At 27.0% G+C, this 19,533-nt stretch overlaps 1 protein-coding gene across 4 annotated transcripts in view; it reads left to right on the top strand.

The window, feature by feature from the left end:
• Nucleotides 1–19,533, top strand: part of LOC129918321 (protein kinase C, brain isozyme) — a 246,542-nt gene that overhangs the window by 163,467 nt on the left and 63,542 nt on the right. For 3 of the 4 annotated variants that reach the window (XM_055998797.1, XM_055998796.1, XM_055998795.1), the window contains 2 exons: nucleotides 18,790–18,821; nucleotides 18,890–18,969. In XM_055998797.1, coding sequence (XP_055854772.1) covers nucleotides 18,790–18,821; nucleotides 18,890–18,969 — 112 coding nt within the window. Of the gene's footprint in view, nucleotides 1–18,789; nucleotides 18,822–18,889; nucleotides 18,970–19,533 lie in introns of those variants that run through there. The other variant, XM_055998798.1, reaches the window with a different exon arrangement.

Genomic DNA, 19,533 nt, shown 5'->3' with positions numbered 1-19,533 from the left:
AGAAAAAATTCGATGTTTGAGGTACCTTTTTAAAAAAAAAATTAAATTAAAAATTGTAAATTTGTACTAATTTGAAGACGCTTTGTATTTTTTCGAAGCAAAATGCATACATTGCAGATGAATTTTGATCGGCAATAAGATTTTACTTGCCACAGTTTGTGATAAAAAAAAGATAAGACAGATAAAATAGAGACAATAAATATCACCATTATTATATTTATTTATGATTAATATATTTATTTTCAGTAATGAATTTTGGAAAAAGAATATATCGTATTAACTTTAAATATATTTGGTATTGAATTGAAATATCTTGTATTACCTTTTAATAAAATTCTTATTCGATAATAATATAAAAACATTAAATTTAAATATGCAATACTTGAAATTTAATGCATTCAGTATTAAATTCTAATATGAACTGAATTATTTTTTAATACAACTATATTAAGTTTTAATTGATTTTGTATTATCTAAAAAATTGTATTATTTGTCATGTAATAAATTTCAATACATTTTTGGTGTAGACCCATATGTTACCCGAAAAGTATTAAAAAATAATCCAGAGTTTTTAACCGTGTATGTTAGTTTACTTGTAGATTTTAAGAGCTGGCTCTATATAAGGGCCAAAATACTATTTAGTGCCTAAAAAGTTGTCCCTTTGGACAGTGAGTTTTGAAAAAATATATGGACATTTTTATCAATATATTTTCATATATTTTAGTTGACACAGAATAGTTTAGTTATACTTTAATCTATTAAAAAATAACATTTGCACCGATATGTTTGGAATGATTTTTCTATATTTATGACAGTGGCACACAGTTTAAACACAAAGTGATCAAAACCAAACAACTGCGTTACTTTACTGAAAATTTCAGTTTTACCTGTAAAATCATATAATTAAGCTCTCTGATATTTCTATTTTAAACTATAGGAACAACGTAAGTCTCCTATGAAGTTAAATCCCAGAAAAAAGTTAAAAAACCACTGCTTTACCAAGATAAACCACAATGTTACCGTGATTTGTAAACAATTCGATCCAAATTTGGGTTTTAAACTTGTAGTAAATAATGATAATTTTATAACTCAATATAAATATAGTTTTTCTACTAATTTGTAGTTATAGAAAAATGAAATTAAAAAAAAGGGACATTTTTTAAGGCACTAAATAGTATTTTGGCCCATAAATTTAAAAAAAATTTTGATGTTGGGGAAGAGCCGACATTTAGGGTAAAGTTTTATAAAATGAAAATTTTATTTTTGTTATTTGACTTTTTTGAGATTGCTTTGAGTATTACGTCTTCAAAGTTAAATCAAAATCGTTAGAGCCGTTTTCGAGTAGAGTAATTTGCTATAACGTGAAAAATTTGTATGAAAGGTACGCTTTCTAAGCGAGATATAAATAACAAAAATGAAGGGGCAAGGGCGGCAAAAAATTAAAAGCCTATACCATGACAATTTGTAAATCCGCCTCTGAATAAGCTATAGAAGATTTTTGTATCTCTAATAGTTTATTTTTGATTTTTAATTGAAATTTTTGCCGCGAGAGTGGAACGTTAGAAAATGGTGTCACTTTTTTGTGGTGGCTGCCATGGTTCATCGATTTATAAGACGTTATCACGTCAAAAAAAACTTTGGTTTTTTAAGCAATTGTTACTTTTTATAATTTTAAGATCTTTATTATTTTATATTTATTATAAAATTATGTAATAATAAATTACTTTTTAAGTATTTTTTCAAAAAAAAAAAAAAAATAATTCTTCTTTTACTTAAAAGAACACCAACATTTTATGTGAAATTTTTACACATCTAAATTTTTCTATAACTGTTATTTCAAATTATAAATGCTTTTTTTAATTTTATTGTTATTGAGTCATACAAATAAACTGTAAAACCGTCTGAGAATGTGCTTTCCCCGAAGCTTTTAAACCCTAAATAATGGTTTCCCTATGTTATTTCAAATAATGACTTTCCCTCCATTTGCTTCAAAAAATGACTTTCTAGTCTAGACAACCCCAATTATCTTCAATCGATACCACTCATTTTAATCATTTTTGGAAGCAATGAACCTATGACCCGCAATGCTAACAGCATACAAGACTCATTATGAAGATTCCTTTTTTTTTTGGTATACCAAACGAAACGAAACCAACCTAAATTCACAAAAAAAAAATGTTACCCTTTCATAAACATATTGCATTGCACATCAGAAGACAAACTTTTACCCTCTGGAAAGAGCGTATGTAAATTGTAAATTCTGGTAGAGTTGTAAAAGTATCATCAATTTTCTCTATCGTATCTCTTCCCAACCACATTAATCACTTCGATGAACATAAAAGACTCGTCTGAGTAAGTACTTTATCCTCGAATATAAGCAGTTAGCAGTTTAATATACGAGTAATAAATCATAAAACCTTTTGTCAGTTAGGTATTTCAGTTTATTTTGAAAAATGCAAAACAATTCAAATGAAATTATCCTAAAAAAAAAAAGGAAATAAAACTTGTTCAGTACAAAAAAAAACTGTTTATCCACCTACGAATGTTTTTTTTTTTATGTGGGATACTTTCAAAAGTTTGCATTAAATTTTTAATGAAGCTTTTGTGTTTCTCAGAAACATAATGTTTTTGTATTTGTTTTTAACAAACCGAATGTTTTTATTTTTAACAAACTTTCGTATTATTTGTGTATTTTTTACAGCTTGTTCTTTTTGAAGGTTTTCTGTTTTCTTCCTTCAAAGAAGACACACATTCACAGGGATTACTTACCTATAAAGCCAAGTTCTTATTTCTATGGTTATGGGTTTTATTTTTTTGACTGTGGAAAGAAGTTGAACATGAAACACAAAACTTTCACTTTGAAGGCTAATAATTTACTTGCGTTTAGGTCCTTTTGAAGACGAGTTTTAAGATTTTAAAGTTTTGGAAAATTTGTTTGAACTTTGTTTTTAATTTTCTTTTCTTTGCTGAAGAAAAAAAAAACTAGAGCAGGAAGATTAAATTATTGAAGTGAAAATAATGTGTTTAGTTTCCTTGGGAATATACTTTGTTTTGTTAATTGAATTAGCTTAAAAGAAGCTATACCTATTTATGGATGATTGATTGCATGAATTGGGTGGAAAGATTTAATAAAGATGACGTAGAAGAAATGTATAGGATAAAGTAGGTCATTTTACAAAATGGGTTCTTTTATGAACTTATGAAATTTAAATGAAGTGGTTTAAGAGCGAACTCATAAAGTTTATTGAACATCTGAACAACAAAGATGCTCAAAACGACGAAATACGCTGAATGAATTGTATTGAACATGTCGTTATGTCAAAGGTTTTAAAAATGACATGGAAACCATGAATAATAGTAGCTTTTAATTAAGGATTCAAATAAACAAATTTTCTAGAATTGTAACGCTTTGGTATAGTGAGTTTTGGTGGAATGAGGTAAAGTAATAATCAAAGAACGCAGTTGACGTAACTAAAACGTTGAGATAACAATCAGAAATGACGTTATGAGAATGCAAAAAAATTGGGTCCCTAAACGGATGGACAGATTAATGTAAAACTTGGTATTTAGCGTTATTTGAGGACTCTCCAGCGGTGTTTTTGGAATAAATTTTTTTGGACCAAAAATAACGGTACTTATCATATACCAATTTTAGTAAAATTGAGATATCTCGAGAACGGCTAAACGATTTTGTTTAAAAAATTCAAATGTTAGTTTTAAGCTAAGGTCTATCTTTTAATAAAAAAATTTTTTTGACCTTAACGGTACCTGCCATACAACCGTTTTTTTTAAACCCGATTATCTCCGAAACTGCTTATTCGATTTCAACGAAACTTTTTATGAAGAAGCATTTATATAATTTAAATATAAACCAAAAACAAATTTCCAAAAAAATAATTTTTCGATTTAAAAAAAAAAAAATTAAAATTTTTTTTTTTTAAATCAAATTTTCGAAAACGGGACATTGAATTTTTTTGAAATTTTGTTTTTAAGATGTTGATTAGTGATTTCTACAAAATGGCATACCAATTTTATTTTAAAAATTTTTTCCAAAAAATTATTTATAAGAAATTAGTTTTTTAAAAAACGGCTCCAACGATTTTGAAATTTGTTTTCTAAAAATGCACCTTAATATATCAATCAAAACTGCATACTTGTTTTGGAGGGCAATTTGATTTCAGATTTTGTTTTATTTTTTTTTTTTTTAAACGAATTTTATGTTTTTTTTTGTACCTGAATAGTACCTACCTACATTTCCCAAATTTTTATATAAAAAGTCATAAAAATTTAAGCAACTTGTACTCTTAGAGCAAATTCATGCGACCCAGTCGTGCATTTTATTTTTAATGGAAAAGCATTCATATCATTTCAATATAAAAAAAAATTGAAAAAAAAATAGATTTTGGATTTTTAAAAATAATAATTTTCCAAAACGGAACATTGAATATCTTTGAAATTGCTACAAAACGGCAAACAATTTTTTTTTTAATTTTTTATATTTTCTAAAAATTATGATTTTTAAAATATGTCTCTAACGATTTTGAAAATATTTTATTTTTTGTAAAAATGCGACTTAATAAAAGAAATTAAATTGCATACTTGATTTGTTTTTATTTTATATCTGTATTGTATTAGGCAGTCCTAATCTCTTATCTTCATTGATTATTCAGCATTGATTTTTTGTGCTTTTTATTAAAGCCCAGTTTATTTTTAAGTAATTAAAAAAAATAAACAAACTGAGTGAATTAAAAAAAAAGTAATTTTTAAATACAATATTAATTAAAATGAATTAAAACTTTTTCTGAGATTTATCTATTTGTTCTTTTCTTAACCACAGTAGCTCAGAAAAAAGTTTTTAATTCATTTTAATTAATTTTGTATTTAAAAATTATTTTTTTTTAATTCACTCAGTTTGTTAATTTTTTTTAATTACTTTCAGTAGTCTTTTTTATGAATAAAAACTTATTTTGTTTATGTTAATAAACTGAGCTTTAAAAATAAGCGCAAAAAATTAATACTTATTAATGTGTTTTTTTTGACTAAAATGATATGAAAGTGTAAAAAAGAACTTAATAAACGAAGAAAATTGTGTTTGATGCAAAATTGCGGAGAAACGGTTGTGCGTAGAAAAAAAAAGTTTTGAGACAAACTTAAACTGTAATAAATTCTTGATTGGTTGTAAAAAAAATCTTTCGAATCTGACGTAGTTTGGCAAAGATAAAGCCAGTTAAAGGAAAAGAGAGCAAAAATCATAAAAACCGTCATAACTCGAAAACAAGACGAAAACGAAAAAATTACCACTTAAGTTTTTCGACTTAAAATGACGTCAGAAATCCATGGTTTTCATTTTGGGCGGTGACTGTGGGACACCCTGTATATTATTATTACCATTTATTTACCAAAAAAAATTTTTTTAAATCACTGACTTCAATGGTTTTTTTATAGAAATTGGTCCATGAAAAATTAATAATATTTAATTTAATAAAAACCTACTACTTTATTATAAGAGCCGTTTTTTTTTAGAAAAACAACCTTTTTCATTTTGGTCGTATGGAATATACTAATAATTTTGATTCTAAGAACAAATTCAATGCACCAAAAACTCTTAACCACGAAGTTTGAAGTAAACAATGGATTTAATTAAAATTTATTATCTTTTAGCTTATAGATTTTTTACATACAATAATTGTTAATTTATGATGAGGGGCCATGCTGGTTTTACTACAACCATCTCAATTTTTTGTCATGAAACCAATAATTGCCTCATACAGCAGATGAAAATCTATTTAAAGGGCACATTGGTTTTAATGCGGTTACTTTGGTTAATGAAAATGACCAGAAATTTAATGATACCACTCGCATTCATCGCAGTATTTACGTCTACCATTTGGGTAGTAACCATTAAAAAAAAAACAAACCCAGGCCAAACTCTATAATTAATCAACAATAAAAAAATATGACTTCGAGCTTTGATACAAATTGTGGATAAGCCTTTTGTAAATAATCCTTCACTTCAATCAGACCAAAAAATGTCTATTTACGGAACATACGCTGATAAAAATCTAACCACTACCACAGAATTTTCTCTCAAATTTCAATTAACTCGCCAATATTATGTATATTTTTATAGCAAACATTTTTCTATATAAAATACAAACAATATATGAGCAAATAGTGTGGCCACAAAACGATGAAGGGTGTACTAAACGACCGCATCACCCCATCATCAAAAAAAAAAAACCCTCATCCCCATCACAGAATCAACATTAAAATTAAATTTCGTTATTAATTTTGGTTACGAGCATTTCCATATCTCTCTTCCTCTTTTAATAATTTTCGGTTCTATTTAATGTGAGCCATTAGTCAGAGCTTAAAAAGTAATGTTTCTATTTTTGTGGCCGCTTCTGTATCTTCCCTCTCTGTCCTTGCTTATATTCCCTGCTGTAGGGTGAAATGATGTTTTATAACCTTCTTGGCCACCATAATCATCTTCACCACCGTCACCATTCCTATAACAAAGTGAGAATAAAATTCAAATAAATTTTCCAACTGAGCAAATTCATTACTTTGTTGGTGTTTTTTTGTCTCATTCTGTTTTTTTATTCTTCTTTGTTCCTTATTAGATATCTTTCAGATGGGTAATTTTATTTCAAACTATTAGACAGTCTTGCATGAAAAGGATTCTGGTCAATTTAAATTTTTTAAACAGAAACTTTTCTTCAGTTTTCCTAGAAAATTTCAATCTTTAAAAAAAGGTTTATTACTTCTTTTTTAACAACAACAAAAAAAAGGATCGATGGAGGAGTATATTAAAAGAATCACTTTGATAGAACAGGAAAGGTTTCGATGGGTCCTGTAGGTACTTATCAAGTGCGTAATTTAAATATCAAGTAAAAAATATCATGGCTTCCGATTTTTTTTTTTTTCCTATCCAATGTGGTGAAAAATTTAAATATATAACATTAGACCTTTTTTTTTTGTAGACCTTTTTTGAAAGATATCTTAATCATTGAGCGGAAGAAGGAAGGTGAATTTACTGGAAAGATGATATCTGAATGAAGTTGATGGTTTTTTTGGTAGAACTATGAAGGCAAAGTAAGGTAAAGTAAAATTTTAGAGTTTGGAAAACTTAACCAAGAAGCTAGGGTATAAAAAGTTAAAGATGAAGCATGAAATAGAAAATTTTCTAGTTTATGTATTTTTTGTTACAACAATATTTCAAAGATTTATCGGATAGAAAGCGACCAAAAGTATTTTCATTTACAAATGGTCTAGAAATATTTTTAAAAGTAGGTATCTTACAAGAAAAAAAACCGTTTTTTTTTTTTAATTTTTGAGTTTTTTTTTTTAAGGAATAAATTCGCTCTTAACTTTTACTTTCTAGGTACCTTAGCATAGGTATACATATTTCTTGATGGTTGTATGTGATTCATTTATAATCAGCTTAAATCGATTTTTTTTCTACTAAATGCTCCTTGAGCTTGAGTTTATTTGAGTTGCAGATTGACAGCATTTAGCTTATCAATTTTAGCAAAATATTGTTCTAATAGTATGTCTATTAAAGAATTTGCAAGTCGACACCGATTTTACAAAAGATTTTTGTCGTATTCAGCATAGTATTTTAAAGGAAGAAAATACAGGGTGACCCGTAAGTAGATAAGGAAAATGTAGGGGGTGTTTATTTGGTGGGTATATTCAAAAAAAAAAATTAAGGATTTATCTGCAAAATTTCATATCACTTAGCGATGATTAAAAAAACGCTTGCTTTACTTCTTTTCACTATAATTTCTTTGTATTTCGTTAAGGTTCTAATTTTTAAGAAAAATGTGACCTTTTAACAAATATTCAAAGCGTCCTTTTTGGTTAGGACAATTTTTTATAGAATATACTCAAGAACCAAACCCTATATGTTCCTTTTCTACTTACGGGTCACCCTATAGAAAAACGAGTCATTCAACTAGAAAAACTTTGAATAATTTTTTTTGAAAAACGCATAATACAAACCAAACAAGAATGTCACATTGAAGTAAATAAACAACTCAAAAAATTCAATATCTCGTTTTCAAAACATTGATTTTTTAGAAAAAAAAATAGTTTTTTTTTTAATGCAGAAATACATTTTTTGAAAACTTCGTTTATGATGAACACTAAATTACAAATTCAATCAAAATGATTTAGTTCTTAAAAATGATACACTGCGTTTTTTAATAGAATTTCCGAAAGGATAAAAAAGGCATGCTTAAAACAAAAAGAATATGTATTAAATGTTTTTGTCAAAAAGACTTTCGTCCTTTTAATTTCTTGAGTGCTTTCATTTAAAAAAAAATTTCAGTTATTTTAATAAGAACATTTTTTTAAGGTAGGATTCTATTAACACAAAACTTTTAAAATTTCAGTATAACAAGTTTTTAGATAAATTTTACCTGGAAATTGATATTTTTTGAGACTCCTGATTCCTGAAGGGTGAATTAAATGTGAAGATGGGAATTTTTATTAACGAAAACGTTTATTGTTAAAAATAAATTTGTATGAGTGTAAGAAGTTTATCTTTCTATCTTTTTGAAAAATAAAAAGGCTCATTAGGGATCCCATTTGTTACTTTTAATTAATTTTTCTCTATACAAAATTAGACTGTTGACAACAAAAAAGTTGAAATGATATTTACTTTAAAATTTTATATTTATGAAGATCTTCCGTCTCTAAACTGAAACTTTTTAACAACTGTTACAGCTGACCATAAATTTAAAAACTAAAACTCTAAACACTTTAAAAAATATTTGTTTCTGATCTTTGAATTTTTTGTTTTATAAAATTTTATAAATTTCTTAAATAATAAATGTTTTGATAAGAACAGTTGACAGTAAATTTTATATGAAAAATATATACATATATTTATAACAAATAAAATGATAACAAAAAATCAAGCCAAACGAAGCCTAAGAATAAACAACAATTTTTTTTTACCGCCAGGACCGTTCATTGTTTACTGTCAAAAACTTTCGACATTATTGACGCTGTTACTCTCAAAACAATGCATCTGACGAAAAAAATAAAATGCACGACTGGGGCCGCACGTACTTGCTCTTATGATAAAAGTAGCTTTTATGTCAAAGATTTAAAAAAAAATTATTTTGAATTAGTTAAAATTTGATTTTTTTAAGGAATTTCATAAGAAATGCAAAAATACGAAATTATTTTTTTTTAGTTTTTCTTACGCCATATTTTTGTTACTCGTGTTTTTTTGACAAAAACAAAAAACGCAATTAGCTACATATATTAAAATCACTTAAAGCATTATGTATGTCAAATTTAGTCTAGAAAATTGTAATAACTCATTAACGGTGTACGGGAAGAGCCGACATCAAAGATTAAAAAAATGTAAAGTCATATTTCTATTATCCGTATTTTTTGAGAAAAACTAAAAATGCAGTTACGTTAGATTTACGTATAACATTACCTGTGTAAAATTTAATCGAAATCGTTAGAGTCATTTACGAGAAAATTGCAATAACTCCATTAAGATGTACGGGAAGAGCCGACATCCGCGATTTAAAAAAGAGTTAATGTCATATTTTCACTATCCGCATTTTTTGAGAAAAACTAAAAACGCAGTTATGTTAGAACTGCAAACAGCATTACGTATGTTAAATTTAATCAAAATCGTTAGAGCCGTTTTCGAGAAAGTTGCAATAACTCCAAAACTTTGTATGGGAGGTATACGTTTAAAGCGAGATATTAAAAAACAAAAAAAAACCAACCTTGGAAATTACAAAAAAATCATCTGTACCAAATTTCAAGAAAATCCCTTAACCCGTTTAGGCTGCAGCTTCATGTACAGCTTTTTGTGACGACGCATCGACGCACAGACCGACGGACGTCATGACGAAAACCACTTTTTCGGACTTCTCCATCATCGTAATGTTAGTTTTAATTAAAACCTCGAATTTTTTTTTTACACGAAACCAATACTTGCCCTATTGAGCAAGTAAAAATACATAACTACCAACCATTCCAGCTCTTAAAAGATTTTCACATTAATTTTAAATGATTCAATTTTTGTAGTAAAATATGTAATAACAATAAATATGCACATAAAATTTACTAGAGATCTTTTCATTTTTAGTCGAGTTGTTTTTTTTTTAAGAAAATTTCTATTAGAATGAACTGAAATTCACTTTAAATTAAACAGATTTAAACAGATTCCCTTATCTTATTGTTCTAAGAAGATGGGATTTAAAGTGGCCATCATCTTATTTTAAAGTGCCTTTTTTCTCTGTGAGAGTAAATAAGGAAAAGTACTAATATACAGGAAAAGGGTATTTAATAAGGTGGGTCATTTTTGGGTTTTTTTTTTCGAATTTCAAATTGTAATAGCGCGAAAAAATTGTGAATGGTGAAGACTAAGAAGGGATTAAAAAATAATCAAAATTGGTTAATATCTTCAATCCGCGCTTTGGCTCTAAAGCTTGATAAAATATTTAAAAAAATGGTATTTTTACAAAAAAATAATTAAACACCCTAACATCTTTTTTTTTTTAATAAAATAGCTTTGGACAACCTTTATATTAGCTAAATATTTAGTAGACAAAAAAATTGTTCAAATTGGGTAAGGACTTCGGGTCGCACATGCGTTTTGAAATTTGTTGAAATATGGCAAAAAATTCGTATTTTTACGAATTTTTTTTAATAGTTTAGTTTATTTAGTAAATTATTATTTTTACCAAGTTTGAAGTAAAAATGAAGTTGACACAATCAGTGAATGCTATGAACTCGTTAAAGATTTGAAAATCTGTTGGTCTAAGAGGGATTTGATTATGTATCATTCTCCTCGTCGCACAGTGGTGCTTTATGGCGTCAAAAATCATTTACACGGCCATTTCTTGACGAAAAGTCATGAAATTTGGGACACTGAAGCATATTAGTATGAAAAATACGAAAAATCTTCCAACTTTTATTTTTTTCAATATGGTGGTTCCAAAATGGCGGACAGTATAAGCTTTTATAGAATTTTCTTTTACAAAACTGAATATTAGCTGGAAATTTAGCTAAATTGATGTCAAAAATATGTTCGCTCTTTAATTTGTTTAGAACTGTTCATATTCAATGAAAAACAAAATTAAAAAAATTTAAAACAAAGACCAAAACGTACCAAAGTAGTAAAAAACACTTTATACCCGTTTTATGCTATTTCTTGGATTTTTTGATTAATTTAGCACATTTTTACATATATTCTATATTTATTTTATTATTTTGGCGTTATATATTTGGCAACTATATATTTATGAAAATAAATATGAAAAATGTGAAAAATGTGCTAATTTAATAAAAAAAATCCAAGAAATAGCATAACACGGGTATACGATTTAAAATTCGAAAAAAACCCAAACACAACCCACCTTAGTATTAAATCCACGTCATACGTCATATTTTTTTGTATAATTCCTTTTTTTTAACTTCACTTGAACTATAAATAAAAGATCAAAAAGAATTTCCAAAACAAATTAAATTTTAAATTGTTCTCCATTTTCATCTATCAAACTTCCCAAATTAGTGTTATTTCTTAAAATTAACACCTTTTCACATTATAACTTTCATACAAAAACTGTAAGTGATGAAGCATTAATATGCCTTCATAAAATTACTTTTTCCTAATTTCAAATTCAGCACTGAATGAATATGCTGAACAAACATAATTTCCAGTATAATGCTATTGTTCAACAAGTCCACGCCTTCTATTCTACACAAAAAGGTGTTTAATGTTTTCTCTTCTGACATACAAAACATTACCTCGCTATCAAAATTCCTTCCTGTATACTATAAATTTTCCCAAACTAAAACTGCATTGCATGCAAAATTTTAATCATGCACACAAAAGCCGAGAATATTTTGGTAGAACGTTGAAAATGTTGTTAACATCACAAAACATGCGAATACTAATTATTATTGAGGTTAGAAATTGTAGCTTACAGCCATTTGCCTTCTTCCATGAAATTTTCATATATCGAAAAATTACCTTCCTCTAGTTTCTGTTTTTGTGGGAGAATTTTCCAACGTTCGAGCTGTGTAGTTTGGCCAATTAAGTGGAATTTTCATTGAAAAGTGTCGAACCTAAAATCATAATGAAATATTGGCATTTTCAGTTCGACAAATTTTCCAAAAATTAAACATGTCATTGTTTTGTTTGTTTTTGAGATTTGAGTGTGTGTATGCGTGTGAGATTGTAATTTTGAAAACACACAAGGTTTTAGTGTAAGTTTCATATAATCGCTTGGAAAATCTCACAGAACGACAACGATAATGCGGGTTTCCATATTGAATTTAAAAATCTGTGAAAAATGTATGCTGGTGATTTTTTTTTTTTTTTTGTTTGAGAGGGAAAAACGAACATGGAAAGAATAAACTTACATCATATATCCTTTCACAAGTTGCGCTCCTTGCTGATAAAGTAATGACATGCGATGGTATCCGAGGATGAAACGTATTCTTTTGTAAAGTTTTTTTTTTTTTCATTTTTTTTGTATACCCTACCCCTAAGTGAATACAGTGTAAACGTTATTATGTGAGTCCTTAAACTAGGACACGCTATTGACTTGCAATTTATATTGCTTATCTCTGAAAGATGTCATATATACCTACTTGGGGGACGATATATTTCTTTTCATTGCAATATTCTGACGAGTCTTGAAGCGAAACAAGAGGAACAATTTTACATAAAATATTTTGTAGTATAGTATTTTTACAGTCTGTGTTCTTGGATTGAGGAAGGTTGCAGTAGAGTTTAACAACTCGTTTTTTTTATGATCTTTATGAGCATACCTGGATTAAAAGCTATGAAATTTAATGACTGAAATACATTGTTGGAGCTTCCTTCGAGTAGAAACTTAGAAAGCACTATTTTTATGAGCCAACGAAGAAGGAATTTAAGAGAGACTTTTTAGAGTTTTTGACAGAAATTCAATTAAATTTCTTAAACCCCTTGCTTCATAAAGTGTTAACTCCAGGGGAACTCCTAAGCTTAGTGGAAGGACCTGTTTTTTTAAAACACTTTTAAGTCCAAAAATACTTTTTTTTAATGACACAATCAGTTGACATGGAATGTATTTTATATGAAGGTAGCTTATAGATGAAAACAAAACTGAAATCTTTTACGTGATACTTATACATACTCGTACAAATACGAGTATGTATTCCAATGTCAAGTGCTCGAATTGATGATGGCAATTTGAAGTTGTTCAAAAAGTCTCTCTGTTGGCAAATTGTTGAATGCAAATATTATATATTTTTTTTTCATATTTCTTTTATGTTTTCTTTAGAAATGGTGTATTTTGGTAGAATTGTGTTTTTCAATATTTTGGTTCAATTTCAATTGGTTATAGATAAAGGTTATTCCAAGTTCAATTGCATTTTAGAAAAAGAATTACCTAATTAGGACAGCAAAAACTATTAAAAAAAAAGCAATTAACGTTTTAGTACTGGAAAGTTAGTAAGAACAGAGACATGTTGTGGAACGAAATAAAGGAAAGCTGATTTTTTTCAAATCTAAAAGAAGGGTATTAAAAGAGCATTAGTCCTGGTTTTCGGGACATCTGTTTGCCTGTTTTTACTTTTGATCTAGGTACTATTAATATCAAGTTATGCTTTTGTACAAAATAGAAAAGTTGAGAATGCAAAAATAGTGGGTCCCGCTAGGCCGTCTGTCTTTCTGTTGTGGCAACTCTCCAGAGCTGTTTTAAGAATAATTTTTTGACGTGATATAGTCTTATAAATCGATGAACCATGGCAGCCACCACAAAAAAGTGACGCCATTTTCTCCCGTTCCACTCTCGCACTTTTGCAGTGAGGCAAAAATTTCAATTCAAAAATAAAAATAAACTATTAGAGATACAAAAATCTTCTATAGCTTATTTGAAAGATAATAACCTAAAGCTTAATCCAAATGAAGGATTTTTTAAAATTCCGTCATTTAATAGGGTAAACAGGGGTAAAACGGAAAGTTGAAATTTGGGCTAAAATCTAAATGCGAAGTTATAGAGAGTTGTTTTTTTCTGCTATAGATAGATGAGACTAATTTAAGAATAACTGCGTTTAAGAAAAAATTCTAAAAAATTTTGAAACTAAGCTATAACGTTTTGTTTGAACGTTGTACACGTGTTGGGGCTATTACAAAATGATGATTTTGGGTAGGGAACATTTTTTTTGACAATTCTAAAGATGCCAGGTGAAAGATGAGGGGAAAAAATATTAGGCGTCTAATACGTATTTTTTCCAACACTCTGCGTTTCGAAATATGAATTTTTGAAAAATAACTTGTTTTTTAGGGGTATTTTTGGGTAGTTTTTGATTTTTAGCTTTTTTTTGAGCGTTCAGAAATCTCAAACTTGTAGGACATGTAGGTATGCATACATGTGCAAAAACGGAAGAAACAAGTTTAAAAAAAAACACGTTTTTTGATCGTTTTAACCGATTTTCATCGTTTTAGGTTGTTAGGGTAAAAAATGGAATTAATGACGTGAGAAGGTGAGAGATAAAAATTCATGTTCTTTTAATTTTTTTGATGAAAATGATTGTTTTCAATCAATTATTTTTACACTTTTTGCGCATTGTAAAAATTTAAAAATGGTTTTATTCTTAAGGAGAAATACTTGGCTTTTAAATTGCATAATTCTTTTTTGTAAGCTTTTAAAATAAAAAAATTAATATAAATAATTAAAATAAAAAGGTTTTTTTTTAGCTTTTTCTTGTAAATTATGATTGTTTGAAATAAGTAAACGCTTCAATTGACTCATTTTAAACAAAAGCACACAACCTGTTATCTGACGACGTTATCACGTAAAATCATCGTGCGTAAGCCGGCTTTACAGACAGCGTCTTTTTTTCCAAAAATAACGTTACCTGTTATATACTGATTTTAGAAAAGTGTAGAGTTCTTTAAAAAGCTCAAACGATTTTGTTCAAAAAATTCATATATGTATACGTTTATGAAAAAGTTCTATCTTTTAATGAAAATATTTTTTTTCTTCGAAAATCATTATTTACGGTATCTGCCATAGAACCGTTTTTGTCAAATCTGATTTTCTCCCAAACAAGTAATTCGATTTCAACGAATTTTTAATGCAAAAGCATTTACATATTACATATCATTTAAATATAAATTTAAAATAAAATTTTGAAAAAAATAATTCTTGGATTTTTAACAAAAAGTATGATTTTTTTTTTTTTTTTGAAAACTCAAATTTTCGAAAATGGGAGATTAAATATTTTTGAAATTTTTGTTTTACCAATTTTATTTTAAAGTTTTTTAAAATCATAATATAAGGTATTTATAAAAAAATAATTTCTAAAAAAGGAATTAATTTGCATACGACTTTTATTATTTACCAATTTTCTATATACATAAAAAGTCTTAAAAATTTTAGCAACTTGAACTCTAAGAGGAAGTTCGTGCATTGTATTTTTACTTACTTTTCTATACTAATAAGAAAACCCTCAAACGTAGCTCTTTATACTAAGATTATTAAAGTAACATACAGTTTCTAAATGTATTAAGACAGAAAAAAATTAATACAATTAGAATCAAGTACGTTTAATTTAGAAGACGAAATCTACACAAAATTGTATTAAATTATAAATTAGATTTTTTAAGTGAAATTCGAACAAAAGTCAATTGATATCAATTAATAAAATTCAATCACTCACATATTCCCAAAAAAATCTTTCAAATCAAGAAATCAAATGTAAATATTGTGTAGGTACCTAACAAATTACTCAAAAAAAAAATCTTAAAAAAAACACAGCAAATAATATCCTGTTTTCCTGTCTTGTGAAAAAAAATTTAATAAAATCCAATTTTCAATATTATTTATATGCACTCCCAACATAATTAACTTGATTGGATTCAATAAAAAAAAAAAAAAATGAAATACAAATATTTTCTTTTTGTGAATAAATAAAAAGTTAATCTGGATTGCTGCTACTGAGCCATAAAGTTAAGAGGTTTTCTTGATTGTGGTAATAAGTAAATCGAATTGACAACAAAAAATACGAATATGTAGATACACGTTTGAGTGTAAAAATGAAATTAATATTTACATTGCAGTAAAATACGTCAAGTGCATAAATGTAAAATGTGTCCTCATATGGTAGTAATTTACGATTCATTCAGCCAGTAATAACTTAAGAGAATAATTTAAAAAAGGAAAAATTCAGATTACTGCTTTTTATCTCTACGGTTTTTAATTACATATTAAACAAAAAAAAAACTTACAATCGCCTTAATTTTTTTGTTGCCGCTTTTCCTCAATACAACCAATAAAAGTTAACTTTTTTTCCATTTTCTCAGTTTTTTTGAAGATAAACCTGAATTTTGAATTAATTTTGTGCAAAGGCATAAATTGCCCTAATGGTGTATAAAATACAACCAAAAATAAATATTCAAAAAAATATATTAAAGCAAACCACGTGCAAAATATACAAATCTTCAACCCCGCCAGGCTGCATATGAAAATATTAATAAGAACTCAAGAATATTAAATATCCTTCTCTTGCTTAGAAGGTATCCTTACCAATTCTATAGACACCTGAGTAAAAATAATAACACGAAAAGAAAAAATTATGAATATTTTCATTTTCTTAACACAAACACAACAAAAAAAACAAGACCATTTCATCTTCTTTCAGGATAAGGTGGATATTTTTTTTATATCCTTAAGGAGGCGTTACGTGTGCGTGCATGTTCATAAATTTGAACCAAAAAATCTGCCAACTTTTTTATATTTTTTGCGAAATGGTTTTGGTTTATCGAGAGATTATGTTGAACGATAAAACGATAAAAGCACAAAGGATTACGTGGTATTTAATATTGGAATTGGATTTCATATTTATCTTGTCTATTTATATTTTTTTTTTTTGTTTATTTTTTTTTTTTTTTGTGTACTCGTATCATTCATTCACTATTACTGTGTGTCGACATGAGGATTTCTGATAGACTAATTCACAATATAATCTTTCGTCTAAAATGTTTTACGGATTTGTATTCTGTTGGTTTGTGTGAATGTGGGCGGTAAGGAAGGGTAGAGTAATGTTTTATGATGATTGGCGTTAATCTGTTGGATGATTTTAGATGGATTTCTTTTTGTCATAATTGATTTCATAGTGGGAGTTTAAATAAAAGTATAATTAATTATGCATTTATTGTATCGGATTACATATGCATAGCCTTGAATATACAAATATTCTCTTGTATTTTAGTATACCCGTATACTTGCTTTGCATTTTATTGTTTCCTTAATTTTAATTTATAAAAATACAAATTGTCTTACTGCCGAAACCCTAATTATTTAAAAAAAATTTTATGTGAAAACCAACTTTATACTAATCTGTACTTAAATACAAAAAAATAATTTTTCTTTTCTTCTTTTAATTGCATATTTTTTTTCAATTCCTGAACATTTTCAATTTTCAGATATTTATGTGACTCTCTTAAATTTGCATAACTTATAACTTCAAGTTTGATTTTGCTAAGGTGTGACAAATTTACAAAAAAAGCCTTGTCATGCTAAACAAAAAAGTACGTATACACCACAGTGAACACAGGTTTTTACTTGATCTATAGAAAATTTGAGATCTAAATCAAAATCAACATTACGATGATGGAGAAGTTTATAACGTAAGCCTATATTAGGGCGTCCCTTATTTTGAAGAAAGCTGAATTTCAAAATGCAGAAGTTTCTAAATAAATTAAAAAATATCTACCCAAAGTTTCAAATCTCTCTTATTATGTTTACCCGTGCCGAATTAATTTTCAATGTTTCCAGACAAAATATCCATAAATTGCAGGTGTTTTACTTAAAAAATCGGTAAAACTGTAAACATTGATGGAAAACATTCAAAATTTGTAAATGTCTTAAGCACTACAACTTTGTCTCGAAGGCCGTTTTTCATTTTTTGTTCATAACTTAGTTTTGAAATTTTATAGAAATTTTTCATTCCCATTCTTGTATTAAATTTATCTATAGATTAACAAAAAATCAACTCTCTACGGAAAATATTTTTTTAACCATCTACTTTTACCACGATTTACCCTATTTAACGATTGAATTTTTAAAAATCCTTTATCATTAGGTTATCAACTTTCAAATAAGCTATAGCACATTTTTTATCTCTTTTGTAACTCAGGCGTAACGAGAGAAAATGGATTTACTTTTTAGTGGTTCATCGATTTATAAGATGTTATCACGTGAAAAAATATAAAAAGAATAAAAATGTAAAAACTTAACTTAAAAGATTTGACCTTTTTCCTTAATTTATTCCTTATTTCTAAAATCTTCTACAAAATATGATTGTGGTAAATATTTTTAGCTTGCAAAATGGTTTTAAATTAATAGTAGGTTTCCTTGTAAAAACATTGGTAAAATGTTGTACGAAGGAAAAAAAATTATTTTCTTTTTTTTTGATTTTTTTGTGAAAAATTAGTGATTTCAAAAAACCATTATAATGTTTTTATGAAAAATATTAGGCTTTTAGATAAAATATTTTTGTGTTAGTTTTCAATATTAAAAAATTGACAAAATGTTAAAATAAAAAAAATATAATTTTTGTCGCTTTTTTGTCTTCAAAAAAATTATTCCATTTTGTTTTACAAAACGTAAAAATATAAATAATGTCTTTATCTTTAGTTGAATATAATACTTTGAGATTGTATTTATTATCTTATAAATTTTTAATACAAAAAAGTTTGATGCCTCTTTAGCGTATAATATTAATAAATACCTTTATTTTATTTTTTTCCAGGGGTTTTGGTAAACAAGGATTCCAGTGTCAAGGTAATTTTGTGCTATTTAAAATTTAATTTAACTTACGAAATAACAATCTATTCCATTTTTTGTTTCAGTTTGTTCTTTTGTTGTGCACAAACGCTGTCATGAATATGTTACATTCGTCTGCCCTGGCAAAGACAAAGGAATCGATTCCGTAAGTTTAACTATAGTTATGCTCATAAATCATTATAGAAAACTAAAAAAAAAAAAAAAAAAAAAACATTCATAAACAATCTCATTTATATTTATATTGGTCCGTTTTTCATTCATACGAGTACATATTTATTTATTTTAAATATTAATCAGACCTACATTTCCACCGTAGATCATATATTTTTATATTATAACCCATAATCCTGTGCTGGTTGGTTGTCCTTTGAAGAAGTTTTCTCACTGGTTTTTATGGTTTCATTCACTAAAACGTGTTTTGTCCAAGCCACATGCACACATAAGGCAAAAAAAAAAAGTAAACTTATGCAAAATGAAAACCTCTAAGCAAACTTCACACACTCGATTTAACAAAATACTTATACACCTTTATTTTCCTACAAAAAAAAAAAAACCAACAAAACCACAAAACATACTGAAACTCATCATTATGAATATACAAAAATATATGCATTTTTTTTTATATATTAAATCCTTTTTTTGGCTTTCATACAAAATAAAACAACAAAAACAAAAAAAAATATAATATCCTAATTCGAATTGAAAATTT

Source organism: Episyrphus balteatus, chromosome 4 (genome assembly GCF_945859705.1).
Source record: "Episyrphus balteatus chromosome 4, idEpiBalt1.1, whole genome shotgun sequence".
NCBI classification, from domain to species: Eukaryota; Metazoa; Arthropoda; class Insecta; order Diptera; family Syrphidae; genus Episyrphus; species Episyrphus balteatus.
The sequence above is the reverse complement of the archived record's forward strand: the minus strand, read 5'-3'. Positions and strand labels throughout refer to the sequence as shown.